This window comes from Silurus meridionalis, chromosome 5, assembly GCF_014805685.1.
Source record: "Silurus meridionalis isolate SWU-2019-XX chromosome 5, ASM1480568v1, whole genome shotgun sequence".
NCBI classification, from domain to species: domain Eukaryota; kingdom Metazoa; phylum Chordata; class Actinopteri; order Siluriformes; family Siluridae; genus Silurus; species Silurus meridionalis.
This window is the reverse complement of record NC_060888.1, coordinates 5,615,896-5,631,891: the sequence shown is the minus strand read 5'-3', so window position 1 is coordinate 5,631,891 and position 15,996 is coordinate 5,615,896. Positions and strand designations below refer to the sequence as shown.

The window sequence follows — 15,996 nt, the reverse complement described above, 5'->3', positions numbered from 1 at the left end:
GTTGCAGTATCACCTTGCTGAGGGTCAGACAAGAGCTTTGTCTCATTTTACAGGGTCTTTTCTTTCAGTAATGGTGTCGTGACTTTATACCTGTTTATTTCCTCTGATGCCTCTATGAATATAGGAGCAGAAAAGCACATCATAGGTGAGAATAAAAATAAAACGCCCCCCTTATTGTGGAATTATTTGGTAAGTTAAAAATATCTCTGTATGGGTAAAAATATAAACCAAAGAAAAACTTTTTTCCACAATAAAGTGCATAAAGATGATTTTTTTTGGCAGTGTCCATTGAATATTTTACATTTTTTTATTATCCAACCAATATTATTTACATAGCGATCACTCCTTGTTGGTTTCCCTCAAAATATAATTGTAAAGCCAATATACATTACAGTTTCGCTTGTGTTCATTAAATAACTGGATCAATATTTTCAAATGAAGATTCACTTCGAGGCGAATCTCTCGATTAAAGATTCTTCTTCATGACAAGCCAGATAGATATCGGATGATATATGCTTGATGATGATCCCTGCAGTTCATCTTATTAGGTGCATTTCCATTTATGTTTTTATTTATTTATTTATTTTGGAGATGTGACCGAAAATTGAAGCGAAGGATGTGTGCTTTTATTTCTGTAGGCTAGAGCGCAGCATTAGAGATCAAAGAAGAGTGTTCTATTATACTCCAGTAACCCTGACCACCATTTTACACACTGCTTTTCATGACATTTCTTTACTATGGCCAAGTAATGGCTAAAGGCATCATTGTGGTCAGACAAATACAGTGCATTTCTATTTGTTATTATTGTTATTGTTATTATTCTATTTATTATTTGTTATGAAATTATTATGTAATATCAGGTTTATCAGTATTATCAGAGGAACTCTATTTAATTTAATTTAATTTAATTTAATTTTATTTTATTTTATTGAAAAATGCACTTTATAGGCTGATATGAAGGCTTTTTAAAGTGTATTATATTTAAAATTAATTAGTTGTATATGTATTTGTTGTGTTTTTTTTTTTTCACAGACCTGCAGTGCATTTCTTCACAAATCATAATGTAGGGTTATCAGTGTTATCAGAAGGAACCTATTTTATTTAATTTTATTTAATTTTTATTAAATTTTGGTTTTTGTTTATTTTGTTAAAAAAAGGGACCTCTAGATATTTGTTCATTTGATTACATTTGACATTTTGTTTTGCTCTATTTATAATGATTATATTTTTGTTTTGTTTTAAAAGCTTAAAAAAATGTTTTAAAGGCTTATATATTCCACAAAACAGACAAGCTATGCAGTTCTGGTCACTTGACATTTGAAGAAGCAGTGCACTATAGAGACCTTATTAGTAAATCAGGTTGTTTGTGGGTGAAGTCGAATTTGCATGTGGTTTTACACACTCAGCACTTCAGTAAATCAGGGTTTCCGTGTTTAACGTTTTAGCATGTGTGAAATATTGCATAGATCCGGCCAGACGTGTGGCACAGCATCGGCTTATGAGGTCATCGCGGTTGTCTAGACGTGACTAAAACCGTACTTGTTTTCAACTGCGATGTCTTTTTATTTACATCTGGTTTTGCCAGTGTTTGTGTCAGGTTAATGGGGGGGTGGGATGGGGATGAATTCGTCCTGCCCCACAGGCAACTGCACAGTTAGCGAAGGTACATGGTGCCAGGAGTAAGCCATACTAGATTTCTCATTGTGGTATACATTGCACATGTATACACAGTTGTCAATCCATCTGTTTTGTCAGGCTGTCAGAGTTGTTAGTGTATACTCTAGAGGCATTGGGAAAAGATAGTTATTGAGATGTTGTGTACTGAGTGGAAATCGCACATTTTAATGAGTGACAGTGAGTCATAGAGAAAACAAACAAAAAACTTGCTGTGAAGAGCAAAAAGGATGTTAATCAGCTTGTGTTTGTGCATTTGTGTCCCCCATTGATCCATTAGTGAGGTACAACATGTGAGTGTGCTGAAAATAATGAATGTTACTATTACTGCTTCAAAATCGAATATTTTTGTCCTGAATTCCAATTGATCAATAATTCATAAATTAAGTTAGATAATGTTCTGGAACGTCTGCGAGATAAGTTAGTTGCTGTTCTCCTACATTCCTTCAAAATCTTCTAAAGAATTCCCCGTGGTAGAAAGAATATTCATCATTTCTTTCACGTTCATGGCATTTGGAAAGGCACCTTTATCCAGAGCGATTTACAGTTATCTCATTTATACAACTGAGCATTTTCTGGATTGCTCCAGGACTAATTTCATGTATGTTCAATGCAGGAATGTGTTTTCAAGGCACTTCATCATCCATCACTTTTTTTTTTAGCAATATCAACTTTGAATGATGGACAGTAAAGCATAAAGTCTTTCCAAAAATATCTAAATTGTGTATGTAGCACAGTTTTATCAGGAACTGTTAATGTTTAAATTTAGATAGGACATTTTCAGCTGTGAATACCAATAGCAGTAGTGAAGACTAACAGATTAAGGGCCTTGTTTAAGGGCCCAGCAGTGGCATTTTGGTGGTGCTATGATTTAAACTCTGGATAGTTAGACTTTCCAATCCAAAGTCCAACAATGAGTTAAAACCTCCCATTTTTACACAGGTTACATGCCAGGTTTTGCATTAGAAAACGATTCAAGACCTTCTTATTGGATTGAATTAAATCATTGGAGAAAACAGCACTGAATGGCACATGAGGAGATGTGCCAAGTCCTTATAGCCATCATTTGACGTTCATCATGTCTACACCAGTGGTGTATAAACTACACAAATCATGTTCTTGAGTTAAAGTAGAGATACACATAGTAAATTATTCTTGCTAATTATTAAGAAATTTGCCTTTAAATGTACTTAAGCATTCACACTACTAATATTTTATTATGGCTATAATGTTCCTATTATCATTTTTGTCACAAGACTCTTTGCTTAATACACTAATTTTATGCCAGAAGACTCTAATGTGACTCTCAGCACAATGATCTATTAATGGAATGATATTAATAAGTCAAACACTGATTGATATGTATATAAATGATTATGAGCTCAAAACCTTTTTAACTACTTAAAACAAATAAGGCCACATGTGTTGTGGAAAATTAGAGTCAGGAGTTTCCTCCATCATTTATTCCTCTAAAATGTGTGAAAAAGCTACTTAAGTACAGTAACGAATTACATTGACTTCATTAGTGTCCACCACTGATCTACACAGTGACTGCATATTTACAGCATATCGTTCTGAAAACTCTAAGACGTTCTTTATATCTTCATCGCTATTCATTTCGGGGTCTATCAGGAATATTTTATTTCACTGCTATTCAAACTGGAACAGTGTGTGATTAAAGAAAAGCCTGGTATAATGAACCAGGGTCCTGTTCCAACTGCGCTACTTTGAAAACGTTGGCCGGTTAAAAGCTTTTTACAAGTCGGAAATGAGGACGAGCCGCTTTTGTTCAAGGATCGGACATCACCGGGGGGAAAAGTAAGCGACAGGAACATCGCAGTCAGCACCAAAAAATTATCTTTTGATGAGAAATGTGGTGTGAAAATAGTTCAAATGAGTTGAACATGAAAGTATTATTAATTCTTTTTTTTTTTTTCCCCCTGGTTTCATTAAGACCGGTGTATTGATTTGGGCTCGGTATTAAACACATCGAATTAAATCCTGTAATTCCGTATTAAACTCTGTACTGCATTGATTTTTTTTAAGCATTTTTTTGGGGGGGATGAATGATTTTTGTGGAATATTTGGTTCGACTTTCACACGGCTGTGAAGTGGTGCAAAAATGTTAATTAAATGTAAAAAAAAAAAAAAAACAGTTTTCAGATACACTGGAATAAAGATGTCACACGTGGAGGTAGTCATCAAACTGCCAACTTTGTCTTCCTTCCACATCATCAACCCTTCCCCCTATTTTCATTCTCTTTCTTGCTTTCTCTCGCTCTCTGTCATTCTGTCCTCCACCACAACCAAGAACTGCCTTGGCGTAATAAGAGGGTAGAGGTTAAATGCTTTCTCACAGGCTTTCTGATTTGTGCCGTAGAAGAGGCCTAGTGTGAATGGGATTTGATTGAACAGATGTTTTTTTTGTTGTTTTTTTTACATTTAGAACGGAGGTTTGCGTAACACTTTATTACACAATACAGTAAAAACTAAAGGTTTACTAACACACACACCCTCAGATAACAACCTGGGCTTGGGACATATTGGTATATTATATATTATTAATGACATGGAGACTGGATTAAGACTTGTACTCTTGTCTGAGGGGGTTTGTTTAGGTTTTGGGTGGTGAAGTCATTGATAGGATTGTTCAGTTTTCAAAAACTTGGCTTGTGTTAGCCAGTCAGCTTTCAGGAAGCATTTTACGCTATTAGAATAAGTTGACTTGATTATTTCCATCTACAGGTTGTATTACGGCAGTAGAGGCGCATTTTGCAAGAAGTGCTTATATTTTTATATATAGCACTATATTTTTCTTTGTATTTTTTGAATGAGAAAAAAAAAAACTTGGAAATAACATCTCATGCTCTTGTACATACAATGTATACGTATGATGTATTATGGCTGTATCAGTATCTATATACAGGATATATACAATCGTGTTAACACAAACAAACCACAACCAAACAGGTCGATTTAACAATGCTGTGTTCGTTATGTGGATATTAGCTGTATCATTTGTGATTTTCTACTTTTTGCCATAGAAACCTCTGAAAAGCAGGCTAACAGGAAGACATGTTCACTGAAAAGGATGCTAAATTACTTCTGGTTGCTTTTTTACTTACAAATTGATCTAGCTGTATTTAAAGATGAATGTAGAAAACAAGAGCAAGGGCAATAGTCTCTGGTCAACACGTGTTCAGAGCAAATTGGGATACTTTTTTTTTTGTGTGTGGTAAAATGTACTTGTTGTTTTTTCTGTCTCTGCCTGCTGAGATATTTGTGTAAGCCAATTTGACAACTTGAAAAAAAAATTATTGCAGAATTTAATATAATGTAATAAATTACACTGGTTTCTTTTTTAATTTCTTGCATGGTACTTATATTTCGAAATTTTGTACTTCTACTACTATTGCTACTATTACTACTATACTTTACTATACTGTACAATACTATACTATACTATACTATATTATATTTTATTTTACTATACTATACTTTATTTTACTATACTATTCTGAAATAAGTAATATTCTGACCAAACTAAAAATACTAAATGAATTTCTACAGGTCAGTGTCCCATGGCTTTTTCCTTTACTAGTAATTAAAAAAACTACATATGGAATGTCATATCAAGGTTATAAATTAAAAACCGAATTTCAAGACAGAACAGAAAATCGCATTTTCACACACTGGCTGTTCACTTCAGCTGCAGAACTGCAATTAGTCCGTAACCGAGGTAAATTCCTCTCAATACGAAAAAAGCCATTAATTCAAACCCATTGCTCCTAAAGCACGTAAACGTCGTGCAGCTGCCAAAATATCCATTTCTGATTACGGCAACGTTTAGGTCATTTTCTGATGTCATAATCAAAATTGCTCTTCATGCTTTTGGCTCGTGACAAGCCAGAGAGTCGTCTATCAGATGCCCTTTCTGGCTCTATTGTAAAATATCTGCATAGTCAGACAGAGCTTTGTGCACATGTGCAGACAGTGAGATGATGTCCTGCAGCATGGGGAGGTCTGTTTACTAAATTGGGTCAAAATCTGGAAACGTGCCTGAGCTCCCTCCTGCAATATTCATGGGGATGACATTTCAGATATAGTGCAGACTCCAGACACAGTCTCTAATTGGCCCGTGTAGTTAATCACAAGGCGCTGGCATTGTTAGTTAAAAAGGGCTGTGGACATGGACAAGAGCAGTGTTATAATGCGGTGCAACTAGAATTTTAATGACAGTTTTATGATACATGATGGAAATATATTGATGAGAATATAATTGTTGATATTTCATGAAGGGTTAGAAGAAGAAGAACAGCCTTTATATGTCACATATACATTACAGCACAGGGAAATTCTTTTGTTTGCATATCCTAGGGATGTTAAAACCTGGGGTCAGAGCACAGGGTCAGCCATAAAACAGCGTCCCATGGAGCATAGAGGGTTAAGGGCCTTGCTCAAGGGCCCGAGAGTGGTAGTTTGGTGATACCGGGGCTTGAACCCCTGCCCTTCTGATCAGTAACCCAGAGCCTTAACCACTGAGAGTTTCATTATGAGCTTTAAGATTTATTTTATGAAAAAGCAAGAAATGAAAGTGTCGAATTATTTTTAAACAATAAACTTGTCAACACCTCTTGGATTTTGGATTCTAGACATGATCGAAGCGTATTAAAGACAGCTGCTATAACGTAAGTGATTAACAGAAACTTCTTTCAAGGATGTTTCATAGCATTAATTGTAACCATAAATATTTCAATTGTATGAGGTGTTGTTAAGATTGTATAATTTATAACACGTTCATTTCATATAGAAAGGAATCCTGGATTTGGGTACTGCTGTTAAAAGGAAAACAATCCCACTGTTTGGGAAAAAATCACACCATTTTTGACGTGGATCATTTTCTTTCTCTAACAACACACCCAGTTGTGTTTTATTCCTTACTCCTGTAATATATCGGTGCATTTCAGCGACAGGTAGCGGGGTGTACGATGATGAAATGCCGACGCTAGCTTTGCATTTCAGCGATGCAGTCGAGCCTCAGCGAGCTAAAACAAAAGCTTCCTTGAGGAGATGGAGAGGATCCCAGTGGGAGAAGTAGTGTCAGTGGTCAGGGTGGTAACCTGGCACCTGGCAATTACTGCCAGCGGCACTCATTAATCTCACCGAGAGCAGCTCTGCCCTCTGACAAGTCTCTCCTGTCACTTCCCCTCTCTCCCAGAGACAAAACCCAGGCTAATACGGCCATTTATATTACATGCAGGTCCACCGATTTGCCAAGTACCTTGGAGGAAGGCTGGCATTTTGAAATGCTGCTTATTTCCATGCGGGCAATTACATTTCCAGCAAGCAGACAGCACCGAGCATCGGTTGGCGCAACGATGGATACGGATCCCGTTAGTATTAGTGCGTAGCATTCCGATTTTTTATGTCAAATGCCTGTAAATGTACCACATTGGCTGTTCGAATCCCATTTACCATTTAGGGACACCGGTGGATGACAGAGGCAATAGCGGCTTCTCACACAAAGGAAAAACAGGAGGAAGAAAGAGCGAGCTAGCATCCGCAGTGCTGAGATTTTGTATTTTTTTCCCCCCTCAGGCAACGTGGTCACCCCACTCGTACAAACCGGCACCTTCCAAATGAAGGGCTCCTATCGCTTGCCGCAATCAATCCCATCCCAGAGCTTCCAAATCAAAAAAGCCGGATCTCCACCTCCACTGTCAGCGGCTTAATAGGGGACGATAAGCAGGTCCATATAATTACAATCCAGCGAAATAATTGTAACAAAAGGCTAAACGATTAGCTGTACTTTTAATTAGCCAGTGCTTCAAATTAATAATTGCTGCTTAAATCTGAAATCAGACCCACTGTTGTGGCGGTCTAATAATGGAGGCACTCGCATGCCACTTTTTTTTCATGACTTCCTGGTGGGTGGGTTGGGTGTTGTGGGGCATTTAGGATGGGGGGTGTTGAACAAGAAAGTGAACTGTATGTGAGAGAGAGATTCTGTTCGGTTGTCATGCGAAAGCAGCAGACCTCAGCTAAAGATTACATTTATTCAGTTTACTAAGGCTATCACTGTTCAGCTTTTTCTTCCTCCATCTGGCTTGGGGAAGGTGGGGAAGGGGATGAGGGTGAATGGGGAGGGGGGGTGGGTGGTTGTTGGTTTCATAGACGTGGACATATTCCACAACACCATCATCAAGCCTGCCGTCATGCCTCATTATAAAATAATCTCCACGGATGCTGATTAAGCTGAAGACTCGGTTTATTTTAGAATCTGTTCTTGCAACATATGGATAAGGAACGAAAAAAAATCCTCATCCTCATTAAACGTCCATCCCTCCAGGCTTCTGCTGAGTGATCACGCTTTACACAGTCTGCCTTAGGTTTATCAGGACTTCTTTGCTTTTTACTCATTTCCTTTGTGTATATATATATATATATATATATATATATATATATATATATATATATATATATATATATATATATATATATATATATATATATATATATATATATATATATATATATATATATATATATAAGCAAAAATTTATTTGAATTTGAATGATGCACACATCCGGCAATTAAAACCGTCCGTGTGGAAACATATACAAATTTATTTTTGTGGTCCTGTTGATTTACGTAATTTAAAACACCCCAACTACTTTAAAAAATTTACAAAATGTATTTGTCTTCATGCTTTATGTTGAGTTTGCACAACACTGTGTTCATGTTTACAAACATATTATACAGTAGGTTTATTGGTCGCGATATTTTATGTTTCGTGTATCTGTCACACACTGTCTTTTGTCTGCATATGTATAATTTCTTTTTTGACAGACAGACAGACAGACAGACAGACAGACAGACAGACAGACAGACAGACAGACAGATAGATAGATAGATAGATAGATAGATAGATAGTGTCTTTGTAGCTTCAATAATTAGCACTTTCCTGTTTATTTTTGTTTGTGGGGGTTTTTTTCCTAAAAATTTATGAAGCTATTTAAATATTTATGGAAAAGTAAATAAGGACAAATAGAATGCATATTGTATTTTATTGTATTATATCGTATGGTGTGGTATGGTCTGGTATTGTATCGTATCGTATTTTAAATTTAATCGCTCTACCACTGAATCTCAACCCTGAGCATTACGAGGTTAACTAGCAGGATGCCACCACACTTTCTCGTCCTGCTTTACATTAACTGGATAATGTAGTGTCGAGGGACTGCATTCTTCTCGAGATAATACCTCTGACAACCGTAAACGTGATCTATCAGCACTGAATGATCCGTCAGGTGAGCTGACATAAAAACAGCTGACATCTCGCCATCATGGCGGCCAGGGACCCGGCGTCAATCTGCTTTTGTCCCTCTCTGTCTCTCTCTCTTTCTCGCTCTCTCCAGTTTTTATTTCTTCTTTTATCTTGCTTCTTTTTTCCCGACCCCTCTAAAGAAGTGGCTGTCACCTCCGGGCTCGCTCTCGTTTTTCTAGCCCGGCTCAATTCCACACCCTTTCTGAAATAATTTGATGATGGATTAGACACGGCGTAAAAGCCAGGCGACCCCAGGAGTGGCTGGGGAATAGCTAGGGCAGATTGAGAGCTAACTTATCTCAACTGTTCCTCTCTGGGTCCTTTCCATCACTCTCCGATGCTCGCCTTTTCTGCTCTTTAAGAGGTGGGGATGCTTTCTGAAAATTCCTAAATGCTCTTCAACTGGCAGAGGAGTTTTACATTTAACATACACAGGTATGTGCATAAATATGTCGGTTAATATTTTGGAAAAAATGTGTATAATGAGTATAGGCAATGTGCTCAGGCTTGATTTGAGGCCACGGAACTGATTGCCATGGAAGGTGTACACTTTATTTTTTCATTTGAATTGTTATATATTTGCTTTATTGACATCATTAGCAGATCCTGAGCTTATGGGGCACTGGGCATAAGGCGGGGATACACATTTGTATTCACACACGTTTATTCCCACCTAGAGGCAATCAAGAGCAGCCGGTTCTAGCAGCATGTGTTTGGGAAAATGTGAGGAAAACAGAAAAGGGGAACTCAAAGAGACATTGAAGAACATGCAGACTTCGAGCTCAATCTTAAAGAGCAGAACCCGGAGACAACTTTGTTGCTGCCTCACACCGTGTTGCTCGCCCCCACCAGGTTGCTTTACATTATCTAATATTATCTAAAGCTTTCTCAGCCACATCAGGGCATTCACGTTTTTAGGTTGATCTCATGTATAGGCAGACACGAATGCTAAAGCTACCAAGTCCTGCGGGACGTCTGTGTTAATCTAGGGCCACAACGCCGTCTCTGCTGCCGGAATGTAGGCCATTATGCTAATGCTATGGTAATGCCACATTTACCCTGGGGTACTGAAACAAGCACAGTCACCTCCACCTGTGTTTTCTGTTGTCAGTGTCTAATTTGGTGCACCATACACGTGCTTTCTGTCATCAAGTGTGCGGGAAATAGGTTTTTTTTTATCACGCTTTGCTTTCACAGTACAGACTCGAGGTGCACTCAGGGGCAACTGCCACTAGTTAAAACAAGCTTCCTGTAAGAGTTGCTGTGTTGATTGCCTTCCAAGGACCTTTAAATTGAGAGGAACTCTCCCTGAGGCCTGATACCCTCTCACTGTCGATTCCTGCCAGAGTGCTGTCCTTTCTTAAGCTTCAATCCGTCTACTTCACCTCAGCTCAGGCTCAGATAAGGGCTTCTCTTGCATCTCTTAAAAAGCGCCCAGCTTTCTGGCCGTTGATTTCTTGCATGCCAACTTAAATCATACTCACCGTCTGTTTCTCTCTTTTTTCTCTCTTTCTCCACAGCCATTATGAACAAGACCGTTCGGCACTAAAAAAGAAGGAATGGGAGCGTCGCACACAGGAAGTGCAGCAGGACGAAGATTTGTTCTCCACCGGCTTCAATCTGTTCGGCGAGCCATACAAGGTAAAGGTTCACCCAGGGGTCCAATCAGCGACTGTGCATTTTCATTTCACACCGGCAGTTCTGTTCTAGCTAAAAGAAAAAAAGAAAAATCACAGAATCTGGAGTGGTTTGCTACGATGGCGCATGGCACTTTATTTGCTGCTTCATGCTCCTTTGCTTTGCTAATATTCACACGGAGTAGTGAAATGTTTGGCGGGGCCAATAATCCGGTGATATTTTGTGAAATATTATCATATTGGCGCCAAAAATAGAGGTATTTATTCAACATTATACACTTTACTACCTTTTAAAAATGTAATTTTCCTTATAATTATTTATTGTTTATACATTGTTTATTTATTTATTTTTGTTGCAAGGAATGCAAGAAGGATGAGGACGAGTAATTGGACTGTGCGATGCGGCCATATCAATATTGCGTTAAATAAAACAACATTTAAAAAATTCAATATCATTTATATCAAACAATCCCATTGAAACCGCTACTACGGTAGCGTTAGCGACTTTGCCTGAGGACGTGGCAAGCGAGACATTTTTTGTGAATATAACTAAAGACTTTCAGTATGACAGCTTATCCGAGGAAGATAAAAAAGAAAGAAGGAAAGATGATTTTACCAGAAAGCACCCATGACAGGAAGATATAGCTAGCTATATATAGCGATGGGCTTTCAGTGAGAGTGACTTTTTTGGGATCTATATCTTTTTGTCTATACAATAGCCAATCAATCAAATCAAATCAAATCTATCTATCTATCTATCTATCTATCTGTCTGTCTGTCTGTCTGTCTGTCTGTCTGTCTGTCTGTCTGTCTATCTATCTATCTATCTATCTATCTATCTATCTATCTATCTATCTATCTATCTATCTATCTATCTATCTAATTCATATAAATACACCACCTCTGATTCGTATAAGCTGATTTTGACATTTTAATTTTTTAATACATTTTTGTTTTGTTTCCAATTTTCAGTCTGCAGTTATTTATTTTTGTAAAACTCAACATGTATTTAAATGTAAAAAATTTGTGGTGCTGCATTTTCTTATTATCTGTGGTGAGGTTGTATTTATACAGGTAGAAGTGGAAGGCTATTCACACAACGTGGCCTTTAGTCAGTGTATTCTGTATTACAGTTTTGCTCAGTTGCATTGTAGCATTTCTCCATAAACTGGATTAATCATCCTTAATATTTGCAAACCAGTCAGTGCATTTCTCAAAACAATTTGTACAAACAGCACAATACATTGGATTTCTTGCAAAAGTAAGTATTTGTATCAATGAACATCTCATTCCCATTAGAATTACACGTCCTATTGTCATAACAACGTCGTTACAATGTTTAGTCACGCTGTCAGTATGACGGCGCACAGTTTCAGCGTTTCCTGCTGTAAACTATGGTTTGGATTGCGTTTTTTTGAAAATGCACAAGAATTTCTACTTTTCTACTGTTTCATCTATAAATTTCAACAGCACAAATTTATTTATTCGATCGCATATTTAATTTATATTGATTGCAAGACACCGGACAGGATTCACACTTTAACTGTACTGAAATGTTTTTTGTTTCCTGGTTGTTCTTACTTTTTTCAGAAATTGTAATTCTGTATTTCGCTGTCACCAATTACAGTCTTTTTCAGCTGCTTTGGAGCATTTCTCGAATCATCCTTAATATTTGTAAACCAGTAAGTGCATTTCTCATAAACAATGTGTACAAACAGCACAAAACATTGGATTTCTTGCAAAAGCCTGTATTTTTCTCAAAATCTCTAGTTTATCTCTCAAAAGTAAGTATTTGTGTCAATGAACATCTCATTCCCAGTAGAATGAAAAGTTCTTTTGTCCTTGTCCTTTTTACAAGCAAGATCATTTTATCTGTATTCACTCTACAAATGAAGTTTCACAACATTCACCTTTGACCTGTTTCAGAGAACTAGTTGATTATTGGTTGATCTGATGCCATACACTCGTCTTCATCAGTGACATTTAAGATTCATCTGCACAATTCATCAATTCAACACATTGACAGAAAAAAATTGAAATTGTATAGAAATTTAAGCTTGACAGATTCAGCTGGTTTAACCATTTTGCATTTAATGATTCGACCAGCATTCACAATTTGTTTAAAGCAACAAGAAATTCTTTTAAAATGTGCACATGTGACTCTACGATGTGAAGGTTGAACGAGTCGTTTTAAGAAATTTCATTTCTGGTCTGAGAAATGCTCCAAAAAAACTGAGAAACACTGTAAATGCCTTTTCCCAGCTGTGCACACTAACCATTTTTATCAGCTTTGTGAGATCTGGCAATTCAAACTGAACAAAACGCTTCGAAACGACACTTCATTTAATCCAAACCACTCTTGATTAAAGTCGAATGTTTATAGAAAGGAGATAATTGCTTCATTCAGGGATAATTCACACCCAGGAACAATTGCTCATAAATAATTACGTGTTAAGTTCTCACCAATAAACTCCTGAGCGTACTTTAGGCTGTAGAAATGCGATGTTTTGGCATCGCGTAATAGTTGATGATGGACAGGTTAGGAATGGTTTATAGTGATAAAAATGTTCAAGTATTTTGCTTTTTTTATGTAGTTTTTTTTTTTAGGCACCAATTCATTCCTTACAGTATGTTCTGTGAGAATCATTACACTGCTGTGCAACAAAGGTGGCAAAAGTACAACATCCCACACTCCAGAAGTACAGATTCTCATGTTTTACAAGACTCTGATAAAAGTTAATGTACTGACTACACTTTTTTACTTAAGTTAAAGTAAAGAAGTTTGGGCTCTGACATGAACTGAAATAAAAAGTAGCCTTTACTACTACACGTTTTAGTGTAACGCTGGTAACTGGACCTCACATCTTTAATATATTGTATTAGGATTTATCTCAGCTGCTTTGGAGCATTTTTTAAAACCAGTAAGTGCATTTTTCCAAAAAAACATGTACAAGCAGTGCAATAGATTGAATTTCTTGCAAAGGTCTGTACTTAAAAAAAAAAATAAAAATCCTTAGTTCATCTCTCAGAAGTAAGTATTTGTGTCAATAAACATCTCAATCCCAGTAGAATAAAAAGTCCCTTTGTCATTGTTCACTAACAAGATCTTCAAAATGTTACTCGTTGTCAGTATGACAGTTCAGTACCAAAGCATTCACAATTTGATCAAAGCAACAAAAAAAATGATAATGATCAGGTGATGAGGAATGTCTCTGTTCTCAGTCATGTCACTGACTCCCTCTGTCTCATCCACGTTAGCTCCATACTTCTTGTTGAATTCAGCCTTGCTCGTTGTTAGCTTTGTAGGCTAGCCTACTTTTGTGGTGCCAGGGAATGATACACGAATGGTAGGTTAAAAAGCCGTGCAACGACAAGAAATACAGTATTTTCCAGACTATAAGCCGCTACTTTTTCCCCACGCTTTGAACCCTGCGGCTAAAACAACAAAGTGGCTAATTTATGGATTTTTTCCTGGGTTTTTCCCGGTTTCGCAAGCTTCAAGCCAAAAAACTGAGCAACATACCATTAGACCAATGAAATTGCCGAACGGGTTCAGGTGAACCAATGAAACTCTTTATATTAAATCAGATCTGCTCTCACTGAATCGGGCCGCACCACATCATAAATATGGATGAGGTTCCTCTGACGTTTGACCTGCCGCTCACTCGGACTGTCTACAGGAAATGCGAATCATTCGTCACGCTGAAAACAACCGAGCATGAAAAAACACACTTCACCTGTGTTCTAAACTGCACGGCATCGGGAGAAAAGCTTCACCGATGGTGATTTTTAAACGCACGACGATGCCAAAAGATAAACAAAAGGAGGAAGACAGTGAACAATGACTTTCTTGGTAGGCTACTGTTTAGATACAAGCCGTGTTACAGGCACTGTCTTTCATTAAAGCCTGTGTAAAGATCATTAGTTTCGAAATATACAATGCGGCTTATAGACAGGTGCGGCTTATTTATGTTCAAAATAAAAATCTTTGTCAAATTCAGTGGGTGCGGCTTATATTTGGGTGCGCTTTATAGTCCGGAAATTACGGTAGATTGATGGGCTGAAAACGGTGCACAATGCTAGACAATCTTTATAACGTCACCAAATAGATTAAAACTTAAGTAAAGAGTCTGGTTTGAAAATGTAAAATGTACAGAGATTTGTGCAAAAAAATAAGCATTTATTTTCCAGCTCTATTGAAATTTAATCATATTAAAAAAACAAACAAACATTGAGTCATTTTGGAGTATCTTTCAGTGTTATTTTCTAATAAAAGTGCAGTTTTTTTGCACATCTGTACTTTACAAAAGTGTTTACATTTAGAGAAAAGTTTTCTTTAACTTCACTGCATTTCAAATCAAATGTTTTACATTTTACTCAACTACATTTAGAGAAATCAGTCGATCGTTTTTATTTATGAGGATAAAAACGAAACTGTTCTTGACTGCTTCTTGGTGTTATCTGTTTATCACCAACATACATTTCAGCTTCAGTTTAACACCAAGGAGAACATTTTAAGAGGAATAAATAATGGAAGAATCTCCTGATCATTTAAAAAGATATCAATCACTGTTTTGACTCATTAATATCATTTTATTAATAGATCGGTGTGCTAAGAGCAACATTCGAGTTTTCACATAAATTGAGTTGATTAAGCAGAGTCTTGAAATGAAAATTTATAGCCATAATAAATCATGGATACATACATTTCAAGTCCATTTTAAGGCAAATACTTTTGTACTTTTACTCAAGTGAACGCCTTAAAGGGAGAACTTTTACTTTTACATGATAATATTTTACCTACTGTATCTCTCTTTTACTCAAAGATGTGGTTTGTGTACTTCGTCCACCTCTGCCACATTGTAATCAACATTGGGTTACTAACCTACAGTGTGAACCTGTGCATTGACTTAATAATTCTTATAGAAACTCTGCATTTCTTTGTTATTCATTATTTTATTGTCTGTGCTTCTGACAGTGACATAATTGCAGGTCTATTTTTTTTTTTTTTATTATTATTCCTTTTATTTGTCTTGCCAATTCCCACCCATCTGCCAGGTCTATTAAGTGCTTCCTTTGAGACGTGTGAAGCTAGCCAGCTGCTTCTGCTTTCTATAACTGCTGCTCTTGCTGGATCACAGGGCAGTGTAATGTACTCAGAGGAAAGCCCTATTCAATTTCAATTCAATTTGGATAGCGCTTTCAGCAGTGGATGTTATAGCAAGGCGGCTTAACAGAAGTAAATAAGTTTTGTCCCTATAAGTTCATCCCTAATGCACAAGCCAGAGAAAAAAAAACTCTCTGAGATGGTACGAGGAAGAAACCATAATCAAAAGGGAACCCGTCCGCAATCTGGGT

The 15,996-nt window shown here is 36.9% G+C and overlaps 1 protein-coding gene across 2 annotated transcripts in view; it reads left to right on the top strand.

Moving 5' to 3' along the window:
* Positions 1-15,996, top strand: part of aff2 (AF4/FMR2 family, member 2) — a 246,342-nt gene that overhangs the window by 47,035 nt on the left and 183,311 nt on the right. For both annotated transcript variants that reach the window (XM_046850110.1, XM_046850112.1), the window contains one exon: positions 10,522-10,642. In XM_046850110.1, the coding sequence (XP_046706066.1) occupies positions 10,522-10,642 (121 nt within the window). Of the gene's footprint in view, positions 1-10,521; positions 10,643-15,996 lie in introns of those variants that run through there.